This window comes from Canis lupus, chromosome 5 (genome assembly GCF_003254725.2).
Source record: "Canis lupus dingo isolate Sandy chromosome 5, ASM325472v2, whole genome shotgun sequence".
Classification (NCBI taxonomy): Eukaryota; Metazoa; Chordata; class Mammalia; order Carnivora; family Canidae; genus Canis; species Canis lupus.
In genome coordinates this window covers 73,185,472-73,211,718 of record NC_064247.1, presented here as the reverse complement: position 1 = coordinate 73,211,718, position 26,247 = coordinate 73,185,472, and the positions used below count along the sequence as shown (strand labels likewise).

The 26,247-nt window shown below is 42.6% G+C and overlaps 1 protein-coding gene across 9 annotated transcripts in view; it reads left to right on the top strand.

Annotated features, from left to right (window-relative positions):
* Positions 1-26,247, top strand: part of WWOX (WW domain containing oxidoreductase) — a 952,589-nt gene that overhangs the window by 180,261 nt on the left and 746,081 nt on the right. Inside the window, exon 6 of one of the 9 annotated variants that reach the window (XM_049110687.1) lies at positions 14,390-15,317. The exons of the other annotated variants lie outside the window; for them this stretch is intronic. Coding sequence (XP_048966644.1) covers positions 14,390-14,422 — 33 coding nt within the window. The 3' untranslated portion in view covers positions 14,423-15,317. Of the gene's footprint in view, positions 1-14,389; positions 15,318-26,247 lie in introns of those variants that run through there. 9 annotated transcript variants of the gene reach the window in all.

The following is a 26,247-nucleotide window of genomic DNA, read 5'->3' as shown; positions in this document are numbered from 1 at the left end:
TGTGAGAATCGAACAAAGGGGTGCCTCTAAATTGTTGGGCGCTGTCTCTGGGACATAGTGAGTAGTCCATGAACGTCAGCCTCTACTGCTACTACACTTGGAGCAACTATTCTTCTTACCTGTCTTGTCCTTTCTCTTCCTCCCGTACTTCCATCTCTTCTTTCTTTTAATAAAGATTTATACCAGAAAAGATGAGCTTTGTTGTAGCCGGCATACCTCTTTGCTAGGAGCCCCGGAGATATTTGGGAGAATGTTCTGAGATTAGGTTAGTGAGCCTCGAAGATCTGGGGTGGATGGAGCCACATCTTTATCAGGGTCCCCAGAACCCAGAAAAATAACTGTCAGCCTCTTTTCTGGAGGATTTTGAAATGCTGAGGTAACGCTCAGTGGATGGCACGGAATGGCTGTGTTACTCGGCACAGTTGATTGAAAGTGAAAGCCACCTTCTTGTTCTGTCACCCAGGGGTGAGCTCATCCTCCATGGCACCTGGCATCTGCTCCCCCTCAGAGTGTTAAGTAGACCTACGTTCTCGGATGCCTGGGCAATATTGAGTCCTATTGCCTACATTTATTAGTAAAAAAACAACCAAGAAGAACGAATGGGGCGTGAAAGTACAAACCAACACACGGAATCAGTTTATGGTGCCCTGGTTTTTTTCCCCTGTTTGTTGAGCTGTGGCTGGAAATCCCAGTTCTTATCAAATAGGTCATCGGTGTTGCTGTCTAAGAACTTGCACGAAGGTTTTGGGTCAAGTTGTCCCAACTGCTGTGTGGTGAGATCAGGGAGGAATGGTCTCCAGAACCCGGGAGAGAGAGAAGTCTCAAAGGCCTGGCCAGGGTGGGCTTATCTGCGGGGGCTTGCTTCTGAGGGCAGCTGTGAGAAGCACAGATTAAGTTAGTGATGAAGGCCAGTGCTGAAACCAGGAGGAACCCAATAGAAACTAGGAGACAGCTTCATTTATTCCAGCAGTAATCACGAAGTCTGTTTGGTTTTCTTTTCTTTTGAAAAAGTAATTTAATCTAGAAAGTATATACATTTAGGAGTAATTTCCTGGGCAGGCTTCATAACTTTCTTTCTTTTTTTTTTCTTTCTTCTGACATCTCTAAATAGTTCTTCATGCAGTGGCCTTACTAACAGCTCAACTTTTTTTTTAGGAAATGATTCATTACTTTATCATTTCACTTCACTAACCATTTTCAGCCATGCAATAAATTTAAATCCTTTACTATCAAGATAACATTTTTTCTCCTGTCACTGAGATATAATGATTGGAAACCATTTTTAGAAGTTGACCCTTTTGGGGGGCAGCTCTTAAGAATTTGTCCTTTATACCAGCACATAACTTGTAGGGTGTTAGCGTTTCTAGGGCAGGGGCCCCATGCTGCAGAAATACATTTTCCCAAGTGCCCAGAATAATGCCCTTTATAGTAAGTGTGATAAGGAGTTTATTGGGTGAACGGGGCGCCTGGTTGGCTCAGTCCATTAAGTGTCTGACTATTGGATTCAGTTTAGATCATGATCTCAGGGTAGTGAGGCTGAGCCCCATGTCAGTCTCCACACTCAGCAGGGAGTCTGCTTAAAGATTCTCTCTCTCCCCTGCCCTTCCCCCCATTTGTGTCCACGCGTGCCAGCTCCCTCTCTTTCAAAAATCAATCAGTCTTTTTTAAAAAAAGTTTATTGGGTAATTGGGAAAGAGGAGAATGCTTATTTAAATTATGTGCCTCTGAGGAAAATCATTTCCAAAGAACGAAGGATGAATGATGAGGTCAATTGTTAAGGGATCCTTTACCCTTCTGAAAATTGACCATGACTTGGGCAAGACCAGTCAGCTCAATGGTGTACCACATTGTAGAGAGGAACCTTGAGATGCATCAGGTCTCTTCATCTGCCACTAGCTTGCTGTGTGATTGGGGGGAGTCACTGAACCTCGGTTTCCTTACCAGTTAGATGAAGGTCTAGTGTTTTCAGGGTGTTCTGAAAAAAGCTTTCAGGCTAGAGATCTTGGTAGTCAGATCTCTTCTATAGTATCCCACAGTATCCGTACTTTCCACATGGGGACTTCTTTGTATGACATGCTTTTAAAAGATGTTTTTTAGAAAAGTTAATTGAAACACTGAATTTCTGAAAATAACAGCTTTTAAAACTTTTTTGTTACAAAAATTATTAATCATACAGAAAATTTAAACTATAATGTAATAGTATATAGCCACCTGAGTGGCTCAGTTGGTTAAGCATTCAACTCTTGGTTTTGGCTCAGGTCATAATTTAAAGGCTGTGAGGTGGAGCCCTGAGCTGGGTTCCACACTCAGCATAGAGTCTGCTTGGAATTCTCTCTCTCTCCCTCTTCTCCTCCCTCTGCCTCTGCTTGCACTCACATGCTCAGTTTCTCTAAAATAAAATAAATAACTAAAATCTTTAAAAACAATACGTAATAGTATAGTGAATAGCCTGGGTATATGCCCACCACTTAGATTCAACAGTTATTAATATTTCACCATGTTTTGTCAGTCCATCTGTCTTTCTATCCATTCATCCATCTACCTGCCCACCCACTCCTCCATCCATTGATGCATCCATCCTTATATATAAGTTGCAGATGTTGACACATTTTACCATAAAGTACTTTGCCAGGCATTTTTTAAAACTTAAGGCATTTTTATGCATATCACTGTTATCATGTTTATAAAACTGACAGTAATTTGCTAACATAAAATAATACACAGTCCTTGGGCAGCCCGGGTGGCTCAGCGGTTTAGTGCTGCCTTCAGCCCAAGGCCTGATCCTAGAGACCTGGGATCGAGTCCTGTGTCGGGCTCCCTACATGGAGCCTGCTTCTCGCTCTGCTTCTCTCTCTGCCTCTGTCTCTGCCTCTCTCTCTCTCTCTCTCTCTGTGTGTCTCTCATGAATAAATAAATAAAATCTTAAAAAAAATAATACATAGTCCATAGCCATATTTACCCAGTTATCCTCAAAATGTCTTTCACAGGTTTTTGTTCTCAATCAGGTTGCAGTCAATCAGGGTTCACAACATGACATTTGGTATTACATCTTTCTTGGCTGTTTTAAATAGAGTTTTTGGGAGGAATTGGGGTCAAAGGGAAGGTTCCTGTCTGGATACTGTGTATGCTGCCGATTTCCTTTTAAAGCCAGTAAAGCTTTTCTTTATTTTTTGGTACTTTTATGTCATCAAGGAAACTTAATTTGCTGTACATTTTGTTATACCTTTGTAAATCTGGTTTTGACTTCCAGCCCAGCTAACATTGGCTTTGAGAAGGATTTCCTTTGGGGAATCTTGAGAGGAGAGTGAAAAAAAAAATCTGTTAATTAGAATTGTGGGAGAGCGCCATATTCATCTCAAGCAGAATAAGGCTCCCAGGGCTCTGTGCTACAGCCAGTAAGACAAAAAAAAAAAAAAAAAAAAAAAGTTGTGGAAAGAAAGATTCAGATCTCAAGTTAAGAAATCAAACCCTGCAAGACCTCAGGGCTACTTGCCCATAAATAGAGTGCAAGAGAGACAAGAAGTGGAGATCAGGGCTGCCTCCTGTCACTGACGGCTCATCTGGGGAACACGGAGGCCCCGGGGACAGACGCACCTCCTGCCTCACATTTGCCATGCGGTAGGGTAGAACTGAGCCCTTCGTCCCCATCCTTTATGGGGGAAGGGGGTTGGCATAGCCTATGTCACACAGAGGGGACGGATATGCCTATAAGTTCGGTTCATGCATCAGAGTAACATTCTAAAATTAGATGAGGTTTCTGAGTGTGTTTATCATCCTCCTGGGGTCGTGAATTTGACAGGCAAATATATCACTTACAAGACTCTAAGTCTTAGGACTAACCTTCAGCTCCCTGACTTTTCTTCTCACCTCTTCTCTTTTCACCCTTTCCTTAGCTCAGCCCAGGAATAAGCCATAGCTTTGGGTGTGACTTCCAGAGAAGAAAACCCATTGAGATGTTCCTCTGCAACAACAGACATTGCTTACGAGCAGACATATTTTGTTTTCCTCACACAATGACTTTTAAAAATTGCTAAGACACATGTACAAATTGAGAGATTTCATATAAAAATCTGGTTTTCTCTTTGGATTTGAAGATTGGAAGTAGAAACAACAGTTGGCTAGAGCTGAGTTAAGGTACCAGGTCATGTGGTTTCTAGTTTTCCATCATCTCTACCACTCCCTATCTCTTCCCCCTTTTCTGTTGAAGTAGCTTTTCCCATTCATTTTCTCTCTCCACATTGCTCTCATAATACCAGGAAGAAAAAGCCATGTATATAGCCTCTAGATGAGTCCTTGGCTATTTAGAAGTAAAGTGGGCATCTGAGAAGATGTGACCGATGACACGGAGGAAAAAGCTGAGGAGTTTTCTGAATCATTGCAGGGAAATTTAGAATTTTTTCCTCCCTGTTCCCTCTGAAGATAGAGCCCAGTTTCCATGAATTGACAGTCAGTAGCCCATTCAAGTTCCAGTCATTGTGGAACTGAACAAGTCTACGGGTCTTCCTCCATGGAGATTGAATTTAGGGGCCCTTTTTAATTTCAAGGATGAAGAGCTCCTCTCTTGTTTTCAGTAATGATATGGTGGGTGTCACTCACCCACTGCTTGGGTGTCCGAAAAGGACTGCGAATGCCATGTAGCCCACATTAAACAGTCAGCTCTTGAGGGTCGGTGGTTTAAGTTAGTTTGAAATGAGAAATTGCCAGTGACCTGAAACCCATCATTATTAACCTTGTGGCACATCATCGCCATAACCAGTAGCCAACTCTCATTTTTTATTTTCTTTTTATCCTGTTAGAAGAAAGGCTCATTGATGAAAGTTGGCTCAGTCCTTTTTGTTTAAGTTAAGTGGTCGGACCACCAAGAAGAATTACTTTGCTTTGATTGGGAACAGGTCCTAACACAGATGTCCTTCACATGGCCAATCCACTTTTGCTAGTGGTACACCCCACAGTTGGTTCCTGCTGTGTTTATATATAGATTCTCGCCCACAGAGAAACTGTGTAGAGAAGCATCTGTGTGTCACTACCTAAGTCTTCCAAAGAAATTACCTGTTAGTAATTCATGTCTTTTGTAGCTTATGTACATTTGTAATGAACGAATCAATGATTTCTTTCTTTTTCCTTCATCCAAAAACAGAGCAGATGACAAAAAGAAAACATGAGTTAGAAAGCACATGGGGAAATGCATTATGGAATAATAAGATGCATTATATCTCTGGGCATTTTATGGTAGAAGATTCTAGAAGGGTGAGTCCTGCTCTTTCCATCTATGGCTCCATTGGTTGGTATGTGATGGCTGCTCAGGCTATCAGGGTTCTGCAGAAGGTTTTCTTTCCCCTAGGGCAATAACTATTTCAGAATCCTGCCTTGGGGCACCCACAGAAGTCTGCAAGGTTACCTTAGAGTTCATTGGGGCACTCTTCCCAAAGACAGACTCCCTCTCAACTATTTATAGTGTCTATAATGTTATTTCAGTGTGTTGTTGGCCTTTCCTCCATTTGTGGCCAGAAGGGTATAGTTTTTACTCTAGCTCAAATTTCTTCCCACAATCCTCTGTGAACCCCACTTCTTCCCACAGTCTCCACTGGACCCTACTTCTTCCCACAATCCCCGCTGGACCCTACTTCCTCCCTAAGTCCCCATTGGCCCCCACTTCTTCCCACAATCCTTGGTGGACCCCACCTCCCATAATCCCCACTGGACCTGACTTCTTCCCACAATCCCCGCTGGACCCCACTTCTTCCTACAATCCCCACTGGACCCCACTCCCTCCCACAATCCCCACTGGACCCCACTTCTTCCCATAATCCCCACTGGACCTCACTTCTTCCCACAGTTCTTGCTGGACCTCACTTCTTCCCACAATCCCCACTGGACCCCACTTCTTCCCACAATCCTTGGTGGACCCTACTTCTTCCCACAGTTCCCCACTAGGCTCCACTTCCCATAATCTCCGCTAGACCCCTCTTCCTCCCACAATCCTTGGTGGGCCCCACTTCTTCCTACAATCCTGGGAGGACCTTACTTCTTCCCACAATCCTCAGTGGACCTCACTTCTTATAACGATCCCTGGTGGACCTCACTTGCATGGTGCATCTTTGACTGGCCCTCTCGTCTTCCTTTTGGATTTTCAGATATTCTCTCTTTCACAACTCATTTCCAACTCCTCATGTCTTAGGCTATGGCAGCCGATGAAGGAAGGACATTGGCGTGGAACCTGCACTACCTGGGATTCACTTTCACACAGTGCCTGCATCAGTGGGAACTTGACTCAGATGCCAGATTTTCCCACCACACCTTAATGTTTCTCTCATCACAAGAGACTTGGAGGCAGACAGTCCAGTTAGCAGCCTGGGTCCATGAGGCCATTACGGGCTGCAGCTGTCTTGGTCTTTGCCCTAAGCCATCCTTAGCATGTGGCTGCCCAACCTTGAAGTGTCACATCTGTTTTCCAGGCAAGAAGAAGGGGAGAGTGAAGGGCAAGAGATACACGCCAGCTCACTGCATGAATTCCTCTGGCAGGTCAATGGCCAGAGCCAGGTCACATGGTTACCTGTAGCTGCAAGGGAGTCTGGAGACGTGATTGTCTTTGACTGAGTGCTGGCTACCCAGTGCTGTTCATAGAGTGGATGGAGAGAATGAGATGAGAGGAGCACCCAGCAGTTTCTACCTCAGTGGTCCCAGATTCTAATATGGGTTTGAGTCTTGCTCCATTGCTTGGACCATGACATGTGCTTAACGCTTCTCAAACTGAGTGTTACAGTCTATAGCATGGGGCTAGTAATGGAACCTATGGTAGGATTATTAGAAGGATTAAGTTAGGTCAAATGTGTGTAGTGCTTAGGGCGATGTCTGGCAGTAGAAGTCATCAGTGACTATCCCAGCTGTGATCCTCATGGTCATCATTATTGCCCCCCCACCTACCCCTCCCCCTGTCCTTCCTCCTTTTCCTTCTCTTCTTCCATCATCACCATCATCACCCATAGCCACTTCCTTTTCCCACCATGTTGAGCCCACATTTTTTTTTTTGCCATCACAGCTATTAAAGTTATACAGCATTTTCTATAAGAACATTCATTCACTATGTTGCCTTCTATGTATGAATTTCCTTCAGCTATACATAGAACCCATGATAATGGTGGCTTTTCTTTCTTTCTTTTTTTTTTTTTTAATGGTGGCTTTTCTAGAAAAGTGTCCACCTTGGTTCTGTATCACACCATGTGACACATATTTGCCACACACTCACACCTGTGCATACTAGTACATATAATACTTGTTGATCAAAGGAATTTATTTTTTGCTGAATAACAAACATGTGCTGATTATACTCCTTGTGGAAGTCCTTTGTTCTTATAAGAGTGAGGCCAAATCACAGATTGATCGCTTTGGTTGTATATCAAAAGGACTTCCCTCATAGCTGATAACTAGACCTGGTCATCATAATGCTTTACCCCCAGCCCCAAACATGTGGGGTACACACTACATGCCAGTCCCTGCACAGTCATCTCAGTGCATAGGCACCTCTCTGGGAGGGAGGATTTTCGTGCCTTAACCTTGCTCTTGGGACTTGGCTTCTACCAGCGAGGGCAAGGCTGGTGAGAAGAGAGTCCTTCTAACCTTGCAAGCTCTTGATGTCTATCTCAGCCCTTTCCTACTCCCTTCCTGAGAGAAGCCAGGTAAATTTCAGATAGTAATGATCCTCACTGGTGGAGACCTGGAGCTACCTCTAAGGGCAGGGGCATACTTGTTGGCACTGTGAACAAGAGCCAGGTGTGGCATCAGAGGGGACACACAGGACCTAGCCACTGAGAAAGGTCATCAAGTGTGTGTAAGTGCCAGCCACCTGCATGTGGCTTCAGGAATTTCAAAGGCCTGGGGGGTTTTAAAAATCTGACTTAATTTGTGATTTGTGAGCAGTCTCCCAGAAGACTTGGGGAGCAGACACAAGACTTGTGAAAAATACCAGACATCCCGAGGGTGGAAAGAAAAAATAAGGAGAGGGTGTGGTTTGAGCAATTTCTGGCAGCTTTGTAGACATTCATTATCTCTTGGTAACAAAGCCATGATTGGACGGGTTGTTTTGCTATTGATCATGTTCCTTGTATGTGTTAGGCTAGATTTTTGGTAAATACAAGGCCCAGTGTGTATAAACAAATTCTTTTCCTGATCTTCTAAACAATGAATATTCAGCAGGTTGAGTCTTGGGGAACTCAGATCCTGCCATAAGCACCAGAATAGAGGATTTACAACTGGATGAGAGGCAGAAGGTATGCAAAAGGTACTCATATGGTCACATCCTTTACCCTCAAGAGCACAGGCAGACTGATCCCTGTGTGGTCTTTGGGCTTGTGGGCTGTTTTCCTTTCAGGGGAGATGGGTGTTAACTGTTTCATGACCGGGCATGCTGCAAGAATCGGTGTGCAGTGTGACCAGGACGCCGAGACAGTGCACACCCAACTTATTCTAGTGGTTTTCTCTAGGAGGGATGGGGAGTGGGATCAGTGCAGAGAAGGCGGCAGGGTGGTTTGGGTTGGGGGGATCAGCCTTGTTCAGATGCTTAAATTTTTTTTAAGGGGGAAATGTGTTCATGTGTTGCTTATGTAATAAAAATTGTTTTTTAAAGTAGCCTGGGGTATTCGTTTTCTATGGCTGCCATCACAAATTACCTCAAATTTAGTGAGTTAAAATAGCACAGATTTATTACCTTATAGCTCTGGAGGTCAGAAGTCCAGTGCAGGTCTTACTAGGCCAGAATCAAGGTATTGGCAGGCTCCATTCTTTTTGGATGCTCCAGGGGGAAAATCCCATTCCTTGCATTTCTAACTGAAGAGACTGTCCACATTCCTTGGTTTGCTGGCCCCTTTCTCTGTCTACAAGCAAGCAGCCTTGGGCCGAATCGTTTTCAGAGGTCTATCCCCCTGGTTCTATCTCTTCTGCGCCTTCTCCTCTTGTGCCTTGTGATTATATTGGGCCCATCCAGATATGAGGGACAATCTCCCTTTCTCAAGGTCAGCTGATTAGCAGTCCTAATTCCATCTGCAGTTCCTCTTTAGCAGATAAGGAAGTTCCTCTTTACCACTTTGAGAAAAGTACTGAGACAGGCAGGACTCCTGCAGCTTTTCTCCTCCTGCCACCTGTTCCTGACTCCAGTGATAAAGGCCGTCTCTGCTGTAGTGCTTATGTTCTTATTAGGCATCCCCTCAGTTTCTTCTGGCAGCTTCTTCTCACTTTCATGATCAGCTGGGGACCCTCAGGGAAGTCAGTTCAGGCATAGGATGGGGGTTCTTTCTGGCATCTATCACAGAGAGCATCTCTTTCATTTGAATGTGTTGACCATTCCTGGACATTTCATTCCTACCTTTATGTATTCATCCATCTACCCACCTACCCACCCATCCACCCATCCACTCACCTACCTGTCTATCCATCTGTCCATCTACCCACTCACCTATCTATCCATCCATCCATCCAGCCAGCCAGCCACCTATCCACCCATCTACCCATCCACTCCTTCCCATCCATCCATCCATCCATCCATCCATTCCTCCATCTCTTTATCCCCCCATCTCTACATCTTTCTCCTTATGTCTCACTTCCCCCCTTTTCTCTTATCTCTTACATAAGAGAGTATAAAACATGAGGCAAAAATAGAACTTTCCCTAAAATAGCTACCTTTCTTTGAAATTTAGTATGTAAAAATCACTGGAATAGAGATGTTGACATGAGTAGAATCGTTGTTTTTAGGAAGAGAAAACTTTCACCTAATATTCTTCAAGGTTTTATATAATACTAAATTTTACACAAAGTAAAATAATTATATGAAGGAGGAAGAGGAGGGGGAGGAAATCACTTATTAAGTATGCTATATCACTCAGTATAGCTTACACTATTTAAGGCTTGTTAATCCCTGCAATTACTCAGTTTTTTCTTATTAGCCCATTTTCAGATGAATAGCTCAAGTAAACATAATATGTACCTTTCCGTTACTTAAAAGAACTACAGATAAGAAGAAAGCCAAAAATCACCCAAAATACCTACCCACAGTATTTTGGCATATGTACTCTCAGATGTTTTACTGTGAATATATCTTTCAGTGTTTCTTTAGTGATTCTCACAAGATTTTAAAGTCTCTCTCTCTCTGTAGTTAATTGGTACAGCCTTGCTAATGAGAGAGAATTCTTGTTTTGCTCTTGTGGGATTTAGAACGATGCCCTTCCTCCTGACTGCTAATGCTTCTCTTGGTAAGAGCAAAACACACATACACAAATACATAATGTCACATGCAACACACTTATACACACACATGCATCTCACATGTACACACATACACACGTGTCTTCCAGCAGTGTTAGTACGCTCATGCAATCCTGTACAGTGTTTTGTTTGTTTTAAGTACTGCTTACTCTGCTTACTTTTCCTTCCCTCATAAAACTGCTTATTATTGAATTATCTGGAAAATATGCAGAAGTGGAAGTATGACAAGACAATTGCCATGGCCCCACCATCTAAAGACAACCACCATTCATGTGGTGATTTACTTTTTCCTAACTCTCAGAGGCAGCTTCCTGTTTTCATGGAATTGTGACTGTGGTTTTAAAACTCTATGGAAATACAACCCACATGCATAAAAGTGCATAATATATACTTGCTGCTGGATAAACTTAAATAAACTCAGCATACCCAAGTAATCAGTAACTGAATAAAGAAAGAAAACATAAGGCAGGAGCCTCCTTCTGCCCTCATTTTGCCATTATCGCCAAGACCCCACCAAGGAAAGATATCCACTGTCCTGACTTCGGATAGCAAAGAATAGTTTGTCTGTCTTTGACCTTATACAAATGGAATACCTTTATACAAATGCAGGCATATAGTAGGTACTCTTCTGTGTCTGGCTTCCTTGTTTCAGTAATACTTTTCTGAGATTTTTGTTTAATGTTGCATACAGTTGTAGATCGTTCATTGTCATAGCTGGAGAGTATTCCGTTATGTGAATATGTTATAATTTACTCAGTTCATGCAATTTACAAATTAACTTATATATGATTGCATTTATAAAAGTTCAAATCCTATGTTTTCATGTAACTTCTAAGTAGGTATTTCCCCCTGTTTTCACGTCCTCCTAATACACACACTGTTAACACTGTATTTAATAGCAACATTTTGTTTAAGGGAGTGGATTTGTATTTATTTAACCATTTTTCCTATTTTTGAATATTTAGAAGTTTCTACTTTTGTTTTTGTTTTTCTTTGTTGCTGTGGTAAGTGGCACTGAGGTGAACAGTGGCTATATCTGTGCACTGAGCTACCCCTGCCGTCCTGACCCCTCTCCCCCTAATCTTAGACAGTTTTGTTAGGTTAAATTCCCTGAAGTGGAGTAGCTAGTTCAAAGGTTGGACCATCACAGGGTCTTTTGATACTCTGTCAAATTCCTTTCCAAGAGGATTGTGGCCATTCTTCCCCACTCCACCCCCACACCCCAGCATTGAGTGAGAGTGCCGCTCCTCACACTCTTATCGGCATAGCCTTCTGCTTAAACTATTTCCCAGCTCTGTTAGTGTGATCAGCTCTCACCTAAGGGCTATTTCATTGCCCTGACTGATGGTCAGGACAGACAACTTTGGACTTGAGCCTGTCAGCTCTCATTTCACCAGAGTGTGGCCTTAGGCAAAGTATTTAACCGTTCTGAGTCTCAATTTGCTCATCTGGAAAATGGGGCTTTTTAAACTCCTGTACTGCCTTCTTCGCTGCTTTATCCAGGGTTATAAGTCTGTGCCTGTCACATGGTGATGATGACGTAAGTCCTTTTCTGTGGCATTCCATCACAGGTAGCAGCCTCCTGGCTGTAATGTTCTTTCTTCCATGCTAATTTGAAAGTTATGGAATGATGCTACCGGAAACCAGCTCTGTATTCTGTGATGTGTCTCCTGCTGAAGCTTCCCTATGTCTCTTTGTTCACTCATTATTCACTTCTCCAAGTTTTTACTGAATATCTACTATGAGCCAGGCACACTGCTAAGCACTGGGGATATAAAGATGAAATAAATTTGTTTCCTATTTGTAAGGAGGTTAGAATCTAGAGAGGAGGACTGGCAAATGGGTAGACCAGGGGTGGGATGAGGCTCCCAGTAGTCCAGAAGCCTGGGGGCATGTGAAGAAATGAATGGGGGAGTCAGGGAAGACTTTGGGAGGAAGTCATTTTGAGGCTAAATCTGGAAGGATGAATAGGAGTTTGTCAAGTGAAGGATGGGGTAAACAGCTGTAGACGCTTGAGCATGGATGGTGTTTTGGGTAAACACATGCATGCACACACACACACATACACACACAGACACAGAGATTTCAGGTAAACCAGTTTTTTCTTCCCTAGGGGGCAATTTTGCCTTTCAGGGCAACATTTGACAATATCTGGGGATTTCTTTATTATAGTGTGATGGAGAGGTGCTACTGGCATCTAGTAGATAGAGGCCAGGGATTCTGCTAAACATCCTGTAACGTGCAGGACAGACTCCACACAAATAGTTACCTGACATCAAATGTCAGTAGTACTTGGTGGAGAAACCCTGGGGAAGCATGGGGAAGTCTTGGCTAGGACGGTAGGAAACAACACGGCTGAGCTGGGTGCATTTTTTCCCTTTGCAGAATGAGAGAAGGTGGGAGGGTGTGTATATGTGCGTGTGTGTGTGTGTGTGTGCACACATGCACATGTACTTGTGAGAAGTGAGAGGAATCCATGTTCCCTGTGCTTGGAGGCTGCCCACGTGTGGGTTCTGAAAGCCTGCTCTCTGCTTGCTGACTCATTGTCCAGAGAGTTAGCTACTCAGCAGGTGTGCCTCACCATCGACTCCCTTTGTGACGTCCTCACCTTGATTTATTAGAGCTTTTTATTCCCCCTTCAGTGTTTATGACATCCAGGGACTTGGTTGAACCACTAGGAAATGAGAGTGGACAGTGAGACTATTATCATTCATTTTCACTCCCCATAAACATTCTCTGTTTCTTCTTTGGAAGACATTGCTAATCCCCTCGTGCATTGGCTTTGCGTGTACTTTCTTCAGCCTCAGTATAAAAAGCAAAGTGGTAGTGACTTTTTCCTTATGGCTGCTGAAAAGGTTACACAGTGTTTGGACCGCTGCCTGCTTCTACCCCGGAGCACAAAAGATCCAGGAGTAGAAATTGGTTCTAACAATATCCCTTTAGAAAACACCAAGGGGATGTGAGTCACTTTCCCTTTTGTGTTAAAGCCATTTTGTCCCTCAAATTCAAAGTTAGAGGATGACATGAACTTGATCCCTACTTCCTAGTGGGGCTAATAATTGAGTGCCTGTTGCACCCAGAAGCAGCTACAGAATCCTTTAGGAGACCTGGGCTTGGGAGGAATGAATGAATGAATGAATGAATGAATGAATTAATTAATTAATTAATTTATTTATTTATTGTACCTGTGTTTGACTTTCTCAGAGAATTTTAGTTTTGATGAAAAAGGGAGTAGAGAGACCAGAGGGGAGGGCATAATAATACAGGGGGATTTCCTGCTATTACGGGTGGAGGAGTTGCATACTTTAGGGTTCTTTGGTTGCAAGCAACAGAGAAGACTGAACAGTTTCAGGAGAAGAAAAACACAAGACTATATGTAATATAACTTGGTTGTGTGTAACAGAAAGCCACACTGTGGCTTATTTTCCGCAGAGGGGCAGCCCAGATTGGTACATCAGCACTTTGATATACTCCAGGCTGCCTTTTAGGTATGTGGCTTTTGTCTTTGGATTTGGGATGCCATGGTGACCAGGACTAGGAACTCATGGAATAGTTTTTTCATGCTATTGCCCTAGGGATAACTCAGCTCTAATCCCCTTCCTTGTGTGACTCAGCTCAGGAGAGAGTCTGGTTGTCTATCTTTTGGACGTGGTCATGGTTAACTGTCTGTTCCCGTAATCTGAAAACCACGAAAGGGTTGGGATGAGCAAAAGATGCTTTGTGCTGTGCATCCATGGAGGTGCCTTTCAGAAGTGAAGAATTAAAGTGGACAGTCCCATTTATTTTTGTATCTTTGGAATTGGAAGAGGGAAGGGAGGCAGGTAATATACACATAATATACTGCCCCCTAAATTTGTAAGCAGTGTGAATGAAAAAATGTAAGCATAGTGAATGACCATTCTATTTACAATATTTACCTTTTCTACAACTCAGTTGTCTTTTTAGAGGTGAAAAGAGCTATTTCGGAGTTTTTCTGAGAAAACTCAGCATTTAGCCCCTGAAAAGGGCCAATTAAGGTCTATGTAGGGTCATTGTCTTCTAAGGCCTTTTTTTTCCTTTTAAAGTGATAACAATTCTCATCAATTTGCCTTCTACTTTTTTTTTAAGATTTTTATTTATTTATTTATTTATTCAGATTGAGAGAGAGGGAGGCAGAGACACAGGCTGAGAGAGAAGCAGGCTCCATGCAGGGAGCCCGACGCGGGACTCGATCTCGGGTCTCCAGGATCACACCCCGGGCTGCAGGAGGTGCTAAACCGCTGTGCCAGTGGGGCTGCCCGCCTTCTACTTTTTGATAGATGGTTTATTTGGCTCCTTAATTAAAATCTGAGTCCATAGGGACTCCTGGGTGGCTCAGTTGGTTGAGCATCTGACTCTTGGTTTTGGCTCAGGTCATGATCTCAGGGTTGTGGGATCGAGCCCTGTGTTGAGCTCTGTGGTCAGTGGGGAGTCTGCTTGAGGTTCTCTCTCTCTCTCTCTTCCCCTCTCCTACTGGCTCGATCTATCTAAAATAAATACATGAATCTTTAAAAAAAACTGTTTTTGAGTCCTTAACATGTAAACCGAAGTTAAGATACAACCTTTAGAGATACCCTATTTGGATTTAGATGTCCTTGGGTAAATTAATAAAGCCTATCCTTGCTTCTGTTTCCTCATCTCTCAACAGAGAATAGTACCCACCTTGTCAATTTGTTGTGGGGATTAGACAGGATAATAAATACCAGGTGCTTTGACGTGTGTTACATGTCTTGTAAGAAAGGGAGGTGGGCGGGAGGTTGGGGTGACTGGGTGATGGGCATTGAGGGGGGCACTTGGCAGGATGAGCACTGGGTATTATGCTATATGTTGGCAAATTGAACTCCAATAAAAAATGTGTTTGTTTGAGGGACACCTGGGTTTATCGGTGGTTGAGTGTCTGCCTTTGGCTCAGGGTGTGTTCCTGGGGCCCTGGGATCAAGTCCCACATCGGGCTCCCCCTAGGGACCCTGTTTCTCCCTCTGCCTATGTTTCTGCCTCTTTCTCTGTGTCTCTCATGAATAAATAAATAAAATCTTTAAAAAATGTGTTTGATTTTGTATTTTGATATAACTACAGATTTGCAGGCAGATCCTGAAAATAGCCTAGAGAGGATCCAGGTACTCTTTGCCTGTTTTCTACAATGGTTGCATCTCATGTAACCATAGTAAAGTATCAAAACAGGGAACCTGACATTGGTACAGCGTGAGGGTAGAGTTCTGTTGTAGGCAGAATCATGGTTATCCAAAGCTGTTTACGTTGTAATCCCTGGAACCTAAGAGTATGCTATGTTGCATGGGAAGGAGGAATTAGGGTTATGAATGAAATTTAGATTACTAATCAGCTGAATTTAAAATAGAGAGGCCATCCAGGATTATCTGGGTGGGCACAGTGTAATTGCAGGGGTATTAGAAGTGGGAGGGGGAATTAGATGAACACCAGGAGAGAAGGCAGTCTGAGAAGGAGTAAGCCAGACGCTGCTGGCTTTGAAGATGGAAAGAGGGGACCAAGAGCCCTGGAAAATGAACAGCCTATTGAAGTTGTAAGAGCAGATGACATGGATCCTCTCCTTAGAGACACCAGGAAGTCATGCACGCTGCTGACATCCTTATCGTGGCCCACTGACATCCATGGTGGACCTTTGAGGCATGGAACTGTAAGATCATAAATTTGCATTATTTTAAGGCAGGAAGGTTTTGGTGCTTTGTCACACAGTGGTGGAAAATGAACTTAAGTTCCATACCATTTTACCAGGTGTGGGTTCGTGTAACCACCACCACAGTTAGAACACAGGACTGCTCTGGCAACACGGACATCTCCCTTTGGAGTCCCACCCACCACCCTCCACCTCTAGCCTTCCTTCCATTCCATATTCCACAAGGAAGCAAAGCTCTATTCCTTTGTCAGGCATCTTGTTTCCACTCTGGCACAGATGCACTCCGCTAAAGCCTCATATTTCCAGACTCAGATAATCCCCCCCCGACCCTCAGATGTCAGTCAGACCCCCCTCCTGGGATGATCTCTAACTATATTCTTTATTACATAGCACTCTATGTAGATAATAGCGTATTTATTTGGGTGAGACAGTTTGTTTAATCTTTGTCTCCCCAACTAGCTTGGAAGCTGAGGGCAGCACCTGTACCTGTCTTAGCAGTACTTGCTCAGCCTGGTGTTTATGACTATGCAGACAGTAGGAGCCAATTAAATCTTTGTGGACTCAACGAACAAACGACAGTATTGGAGATGTACAATTGAAATTGCACCTGGAGCTTTGAGTGGAAGAGCTGTCATGCTAAAGTCTGGTTCTGATTTGGTATCTGAGGGTAGGTATACTTCTTTGAGCTTCCAGTGGGCCCTCTAACATGGCAGAATCTGTGTCGCACAGTGGGTCTACTTTGCACTTGTACCTCTGTTTCCCAGCTTATTCCTGAAATAGTTTAGCTAAATCATACCGATGAGATAAATTCTAATAAAAGCTTTATTTCTCAAAGGATGTAGACTTCTTTTGCCAAACATAATTAACCAGAGAGGAATTGATGAAGGGAACTTACCTTTTGGCCAAACACTTTTTGGAGTTATTCAACCAAAGATAGGCTATACCTCAGGGAAGCCAGACATCTGGATGGAGAATGAAATATCCAGATGTTTTTAGGTATCCTAGATGATTCTAACCATCTGGTTCTCTTGGTTATTGACAAATGATCCAGATGTTTTGCAGAAGATGGTATACCTTGTCTAACAGAAGAAAGAAATCGTATTCTTAGAAAATTCTGATGTCATCCCATATGTACTAAAAAAGGGTATATGTCTTTGTTTGAAGCCATGATTTGATTGCAGAAAACAGAAACAACTTCATGTTTTCTGAAGCCGTTGTCCTGCTGTGAGTGCCAGAATGCAAAGATTTTAGGTTAATTGTCTCATTTACTATCAGAGTCTAAGTTGTTTGCAGCGTTACTCTATTTATAATGTATTCACATCTTAACCAATAACTTCACAAATGGAATATAAGAATGCTGACATTCGGCCCTGCTAAAACCTGCATATTACCTAAATATTTTAGTGTTTTTCAAAGTCAAGAAAAAGTTTGGTACCTGAAATTCCTAGTGTAAATAGCAATTTATAAGTTTTGATTAAAAATGCATCTTGTCTGGAGCATACTGAGTAGCACCTACCCTTCCCCTTTGCCCCTCACAATTTTCTGTTGCTGAAGCCTAAGCAAAGGCTCACAGTTATATGTTTTTTAAAATATTCACTGAAGGCTGGAGTAGAATAACATCATTGGAAGGCTTATGAAATGTGAAATAATTACCTATTTATAGTCCGGCACAGGAGTCCTTGTCTGATGTCTCTGGGCCTGCAGGACCGAATGTGCAGTCCTTAAAAGGATGTCCTAACAGTGATAAACACGTGGGACTTGAATGTATGTGTTATCTTATTTTTTTTTTTTTGTATGTGTTATCTTATTACTCTGTCATTTTCCCAAGCAGTACACCAGAGCACATGGAAAAGTAAATGAGAGGGAGTTGTGTGGTAGAGCAGTCAAGACGCATGCCCAGAGTCTTAGCTTCGGCACTCACGTGGAGTGGACTCTCAGCCATTTCCCACTCTGCAGCTTAGTCCTAAATATTCAAAGGTGGGACAGTGGTAGCTGGGGAGGTATCTGATTCTGATGATGTTTGGGGACATTAATTCTTCATACCAAATAGATGCAAATGGATTTCACTTTTGAGCGTCTGTTAAACATATTGCAAGTGACAGACCCACAAAAGCAGGTTGTGGATAGAACACAAATTCAGATTAGTGCATCAAAACAGCAGCTTGAATGGACAAACCCAAATGTCTTGCCTAAACATTTAGCTCCAAACTTTACAAAAAGCCAAATGGTTTCAATTTTGTTGTATATAAATGGGATGATTGTGTATTTGCTTCTCACTTGCCCTGCCAGTGGGACAGGGTTTGTGGGGGAGACAAGGACAAACAGTGCAAACTAGCAAATGAGCCAGATCCATCTGGATTTGGTTATACGCTGATTATATAGTTTGTTGTTCTGTTGTTTTTAATGTCTTCCAAACCTTCTGTGTATTAGCCAGCACTGCAGGGAGGGATGGGGGCATGACATTTTGTCTTTGACTCTGTTTGTAACCTCATGCTTTGCTCTACTTTCCTAGAGTTTCTCTTTTAAAGTAATAGTGTGTAAGCATGATGGCGCACGTTTAGTGAGTGCTTACTATAGTCAAGATCTATGCCAGATGTTTTTACTCTTTAAACTTCGCAGCATCCTAGTGACATAGATATCATTCGCCCCACTTTTGGTGGGGAAAATGGGGATTTGGACAGGTTAAATCACTTGCCTGTAGCATCAGACAGTGAATGAGTGTTGGAGGCAGGGTTCAAATCCAGGTAGATCTAAGTAAATCTTCTGAATTAACCCTTTGACACTGGATGACACTGTCGCTAACAATTACTGTGCTTTTATCAATGTACATAAAGTTGGCATATGGAATGGGTGTCAGCAAACTTTTCCCATAATGGGACAGACAGTATTTTAGGCTTTGTAGTAGTGTTTCTATTAGAACCATTCAACTCTGCCTTTTAGCACAAAAGTAGCCACAGACAGCATGTAAATGAATGGGTAGAATGGTGTTGCAATAAATAAATAACACTAGAAAAACCTTTATATATGGATACTGAGATTTGAATTTCATATAATGTTGACATGTCACTGAATATTCTACTTTTGATCTGTTTCCAACAGTTTACAAATATTAAAGCCATTCTGAGCTCACAAACCATATGAAAACTGATAATGGGTTGGATTTGGGTAGTAGAATGAAGTTTGCTATAAAGAAGTCATAGAAGATAATTGACAAGGTAGATTTAAGAATTAAGGGGGTCCTCGGGAGAGTCTTGGGTATGGCCATCCATCGAATAGACAGAAGAGGCTGTGGGATTTGTCTTGAAGCTTAGAGCATGACCTTTTTTTCCCTTGGATTTAAGTTGCTTGCTATGCATTGATGAAAATTATAGCATCAGTTGAAGGGGGCATCCAAGTGGTTCCAGGGCATTACTCATGGTACAGATTCTTTTATTCACTCATGCATTTACTCATTCAGCACATACTTATTGAACAGCTACTGTGTGCCAGATGCTGTGCTATATGCTGTTTACACATTAAATAATAAAACAGTCCTTGTCCACAGCTCCTTATCCCTCTTAGAATCTTCTTTTAATAACAGGGAGACAGTCAGTATGCACATGAGTCCAGGATTATCAGAAGATGCAATAGCTTCGGCTTTTCTGCCTTCTTCTCTGAGCTTGGTTTAAGCTAATAGGGCACTGAGTTTGAATACCTCAGTCAGTGAAAAGAAAAGGGGGCTGTCTAAGAAAGGACTGCCTGCTCTCAAAGTGGGTCATGCCCAGCACTTGGCTGTGAGCCTGCAGACCTGCCTTCTCATGCACAGAATGAAAGAAGGGAGACTGGGTTCTCTAATCTTTCTCTTGGGAATCGGGAAGACATGTCTTTGTTCCAAGTATTCTTTGATAAATGAGATTGCACGTTCCTGGTCGCTTTTGTGTATATGTGGTTTTCCTTCTCCACATATTGTATTGATTATTGAGGTTATTAGGCCCATGGCTGGATAGGCGTCCAGTGTGTGCAGTCCTAAGGATCAGAGGCCTGCCCAAAGTTGTGATACATTGTGGTCTGAATACACAAGAAGTATTGAGGCATGACTGCTGGCTGGCTGGCTGGCTGGCTGGCTTGGGATGGCAAGGATGGGTGTTGAGGCTGCATCCAGTAATTTTAATAATCATGGATACTGCTTTATGGAAATGCGGCTGGATGCTAGGCAATCACTAGGCACTCTCTGATATATTTTGCTCCTTCAACATTCCCACAATCCTATGAAGCTTTGTCCTCTGTGTTACAGACAAGAGGACTCAAAGGTCAGCTAGTTTAGGGGACTTGCTCACAGCTATAACCTGGAAAGTGGCAGGGCTGGGATTGAGCTTTTGTCTCCCTGACTCCCAAACCCAGGCTCTTCCCACCTAGGTCCTGCAGCCTCCCACAATCTGGGGAACTGGGCTTTTCTGTTTGCAGTGAGCTGGGCTGCCTCTGTATCTCCCTGGTCCTGGATACTGCCCACCTCTCTGTTAAAATGTGAAAGTGAACAGTCAGATAATCACAAGTGTTGGCGGGGGTTGTGGAGAAAGAGAAAACCCCATACACTGCTGATGGGAGGGTAAATGGTGCAGCCACTCTGGAAGTCAGTTCAGCAGCTCCTTAAATGATTAGAAGAGAGTCACCATATGACCTAGCAATTATACTCCTGGATCTATGGCCAAGAAAAATGAAGACAAACATGAAAACTTGTACCCCAGCATTTACAACTGCATCATCTACCACAGTCAAAAGTTGGAAACAACCCCCAAATCCATCAGTGAACAAATGGTTGAATTAATTGTGGTCTATCCATCCAATGGAATATGATAGAGTTGTAAAAGGAAATGAAGCACTGATCATGCAACATCACAGATGAACCTTGAAAACCTCATGCTAAATGAGAGAAGTTAGTCATGCAAGACCACATATTCTGTGATTCCTTTTATGAGAAGTGTCCGGAGCAGGGAAATCTATGGAGACACAAAGTGCATTAGTGTTGCCTAAGGCTGGGCAGGGGTGGGGTGGGGAAGAAGAGGATAACATCTAGAAGTGATGAAAATGTGTTAAAATTGACTGTCATGGATGCACAACTGTGAATGTACCCAAAACCATTGAATGATACACTTCAAATAGGTGAATTGTATGGCCTGTGAATTACATCTCAATAAAGCCATTAAAAATTTGACACTGGTGACTACTCTTTGCTCTAAGTAAACCTGCAGGGCAAGACCTGCTCTAGGACCTAGAGGCCCATTCTTTGGATTTCTTGGCCAAGCTTGCCTGAAAGGCTGGTTTGAGTAAAGACCTTCAAGTCTCTGTCACAGACTGCAAGTGATTTGCTGGTCTAGGATTGCGGCGGCCAGGAAACCTTCCAGGCTAACCAGCCCGCCCGAAGCCCTGCCTTCTCAGTGTGGCTGTGCACTGGCTCTCATCAGGAGAAATGAAAAATCACATGTCTAATTTTAAATATGTTGCCTCTGATCACAGGTGTTGTTAAAACAGCTCTTTTACAACTTTATAAATATTCCGGGATTTATTTTGAAGCAATGTTTCATTATTCCTATACTATGATTAAATATTGAGAATATTGCTTTTCCAATTGTTCTATTGCAGTATTTAATGAGTGCAATTAAATGGAAAAATTGCCTTTTTAACTGATGATAGTCCATTAGTGTCTCTGTCTCTTCAGAAAAGAAAAGAAGTGAATTATTAGAATGACAAATGAGGCAAAGTTACCACGGTGATGGAGAGGTGCGGTTTCCCTCCACATAATCTTCAATTAGTGATCTCTGTAAGAGGATGTTTTTCAAAAGGGTAATAGAGAAGTAATGAGATCAGAAGGAGGTCAACCCGGCCTTCTCCGTTTGGCAGCTTGATTAATTTATTTCTCCTTCTTGAAGATTGCTGCAAGGGGCTTTTGTCACCCTGTGTTTTTCATGGGACTGTAACCTCAGTGACTGTTGATATATTAGCCTTTCAGGCAAAGAAGCAAGTCTGTTGCCCTGGAATAGAAGGTTTAGGAGTTAGAAGTTGGTTTGATTTTGTGCCTTAACTCGAACACTCATCGCTAGCTCTGGATGATGAGGAGGATAAGAAAATAGAATTAATCAAATTAAGCGTGCCGCATTGCTTGCTTCCTATGGGCCCTTGGCCCACATGATGTCATTTCACTCTCTAAGCCCCCACAAGGTGCCAGTGTCCTTTTTACAGGTGAGGACACCAGGATGCAGAGAGATGCTCAGAGTGACATAGCTAAGAAGTGGGGAGGTGGGATTCCGGTCCCCACTGGCCTCTGAACTTTGGGTCCCCCTGGAAGTCTGTGGCCCTACTCATACTGTATTGGAATGCTCCATCCTTCTTTCATTGTGCTGGGGGGCACAGCTACTGAGACCACACAGCTCCACCATGATGGGGGAATCTCAACAGTGGAGTCCTAACAGACGAGCAAAATGCAGCCGATGGTGCTTTTTGTTTTATGTGAAGTATGCATATGTTCAGTTGTGGAAACTTACAATGAAGGTTGTACATAGGATGCCAATTTGGCATTCTCCGTTTCCTTGTTATTCTCTGCCACCCCATCACAGCTTTCTATGAAAACGCCTTGTTGCAGTCATCCCCTTGGAGACATTGGCACTTGATGTTCTTATCACATAAGAGGAAGCTTGGCTTAGTGAAAGAATATGAATATTTAAATCCTAGCCTCACTGCCGCTTGCTGTGTATCTTTGGACAAGTTACTTAACCCCTCTGACCTCATTTGTTTTGTTTTATTTTCCTCGTAACCTCAAAATCTCTGGCAAGGTTGTCATATTACTGAAAAAGAACATAAGGCTCAGTGTCTGGCATACAGCACATGTTTCATTCATGATTTATGTTTTGTTTTATCATTAATACCAACAGATTTTTATATTCTTGCTTGCTACTGACATGGGCTTAACTACTTCATTTAGACATTTAAAGGTACAGTTGACTTAAAATGTAGATATAACTTTCATTGCAATTACCCCAGCATTTACAACTGCATCATTTACCACAGTCAAAAGCATATTTGTTTTATTTTTAAAATGTCTTTCTCGATAAAGACAATTTCTGAAGCTTTTTAGGTTATATTCTGTTTGAATATTGAATGTAACTTTCCCACTATGGAGATGACAAATACATCTAAAAATCCTACATCTCCAACCAAATTTCTTTTGCTGCTTTTTCTTATGGTTCCCGAGGGCTCATTATCATCAACACCATCAATCAATGGTCGTCTTTGGCGTCTTGGATCCTTGGCACAGTGCTAGGCACTGCCCCTCCCCACTGAGCCTCCACTCTGGGCTCCTATCTTGACCTCTTAACATTTGAGCCCCTCAGCGAACCCATGTTGAAGAATCTCTGAAAGCCCATTCAAACCTGGAGTTCATTTAAGCACTAGCAATGGGACTAAATTATAGTCCAGGTCTGTCTTATGAAAGATGATAAATGAATATGTCACACTGGGAAAGAAATCACTCTGTCATCATATGACAGGCTGGCTTGATTTGTTTGTACTGGTGTCCCTAAAAGTCCAGATGGGGGTGCGAAGTATGGAGGCTTTCAAGGCCTGTTCACTTCCCATCCCATTCTGCACCTCCCCAGTAATGGGTCTGGAGTATCTTCCCTGGGCTCTCAGATCACCAGCTACCCAGGGTCCAGGGAGAGGACACAATCCACAAGGCAGAGCACAAGGCTTCAGTGAGAATGAAGCTCAGGCACACTTGCCGAATGTAGAGCACTCAGCAAGTATAGAATCATGGCCCATCTCTTTCCATCACTCAGAGAACCACTGTGCCCTCCACCAAAACTCCCACTGGGAGACCTGTCTTTGGGCGTGACATGGAGCCGCCACAGACTTGTGTTTTCTTTACTTAAAGAGTATTTTCTGGTCTGTCCAGTGGGGATACTTTTCTTCTGCAAGCAAATAGCTAAAGTCTTTTTCAGATCCTCGACTGTGCCTATATTATTTAACCTAAAGTGATTCTCTGCAAAGTTTTTGGGCTTCAGCAAAGCTCTTAGCAGCTTTAAAAGAGCAAGAGGTCAGGAAAGAGCCCATTTGAATGAGTCCTGATTTCCATAGGTCCTCACTCCCTTACCTGTGATTCAAAAATCCAAAACTTTTAAAAACAAGTGAATAAAAAACGTTCCTTGTGTTGGTGGCAGACTCAAGTGGCAGCAAAACTTGAGTGTGGCTATCGGCTGCTTGTTTATAATCTTCATGTATCTCAGATATCTATCTTATATGACTAGTGATATATTTTGCTGCACTAATATTAGTGTATTTGGTGTCTGGGTGTGGGTCCAGGCTCTGCTAGGGTGCTTCATGGTATGCAGTCAATGAACTCTTTTAGGCTTCTTAAAAAGGAAACTCACAATCCTTCAACACATGGGTTTGGGGATGGAGAAATACAGATCTCTATCTGTGTGGCCTTGGGCAAGTTGTTTAATTTTCCCTTTTCTACAGATCAGTGGCAAATGAGATGAAAGTGATGATGGTAGAAATAATCCTATCTGAGCATTTAAAGGGTTAGGCCTTCCCTCAAACAACAGATATTTACTGGAGGCCTGCTGTGCTCAGTGCTAAAGAGAAGATACAGAAATAAGATCAGGTGAGGAAGTTAGGAAGTTAGGTCCTAGTAAGAAAGAGAAAGCAGTACTGATAGGACAGGTTGACCGGGGAGCACTGCCAGCCAGTCCGGGCCTTCTGCTGAAAAATGCCCCTGAAGGCAAGTGAGACCATTTCCATGCTGCAAGCACCTCTTCCTAGTCTCAGGGCAGGTGACCTTCCCCGATGTATTTTTAATCATCATCAGAAATAGTTAAGGCGAAATTGCAACCTCGGGGCATCAGTAGACTGAGCATTTGGTTCTGGTTTCCTGGAGATGGTGGAGTGTGCTCCTCTGGCTACTGGAGTCCAGCCAGTTCTCCCCTGTGGATGTTTGGAGGATGGCTCTCTGAAAGAAATAGGACGTGATAAAAGGATGAAAAAAGGTGTTGTTTCCTAGAACAGTCTCCCGCCTTGCGGGTTCTGGACAGAGTGATGGTCCAGCATCTGTCAGCCCTCTCCGCAGAAGGCCTAATAGCAACAAAAATAGTTCTTGGGGCTTTGTGGCAAGTGTTACCTATCTCTGCAGTCCTCAGATGAGCATGTGACGGTGACACATGAGGCTAAGGCGCAGGTCCTCGGATGAATTCTGTGGCATTTGGCAATGTCCTCAAGTGTAGCCTCTGTAAGGCAGAAGCAGTTTCCTGAATTCATGTGCAGGAACAGGAGACAGTCACGGGGTAGAGCCCTATACTGTTTCCCATCAATGAAGCCCAGACAGGAAAAGTGAAGTATCTTTTTTCCTCCCTCTAATGTCAGTCTCTATAGATTTTTATCCTTGAAGCGTAAATGGCATTTGAAAACATTCCTTAAAAATTGAAATTGCCACTTAATAACAAATGTTTGTATTTACCATTGCTGTTTTAACTTAATAAAACCCAATAACTATATGAATGCACTTAATACCCCGACCTATACACTTAAAATGGTTAAAATGGTAAATTTTATGTTGTGCATATTTTACCACAAATTGAAAAAAAGAAAAACAGTATCTGATTCGACACAAGCCAAAGCGCTATATAAAATATGCTGGATTAATGTGTCTAGAAAGAAAATTTCACTATCAATAAAACGTTCCATTCCAGTTACCAAGTGTGAAACAGACTTGAAGCAGCCTTTGCACACACCATATGTGGGTGCGTTTTTCTAAACATGTCAGTAAAACTTAAAAAGATTCTCCTTCCTCCTTTCCCTTACCTTCAAAGAGGAATTTAATTTACTACTTCATGTATACTCCTCAAACTTCCTCTCGGAAACAGAAGAAAATAAAATGAGGTTTTTGTAAGCCCAGATGATATGCATGTTATTCTTATTTTCAATATAAGTAAAGTAATCTCTCTATTTTTAAACAGTACCTCATAATATAAATAATCTAGTCTTTTCTTGTGCAGCTTGTTTATTCAGACAGGTGGAAGTTGATGCTAAAGATTGGCGTTAAATTGAGGAAACCATTCATGTAGTAAATAAGATAATTTGTTTCTGCCCCCCAAAAGATTAAAATATAGATTTTTTTCACACTCTGTATTATTGTTAACACCTACAGTTCCTGAATATTTTTGACTTAGATTTGTGTCCAAAATTTGGAAAGGCTTTTTACTACAATTAAAATATTTTTCAGGGGATCCCTGGGTGGCTCAGCGATTTAGCGCCTGCCTTGGGCCTAGGGTGTGATCCTGGAGTCCGGGGATCAA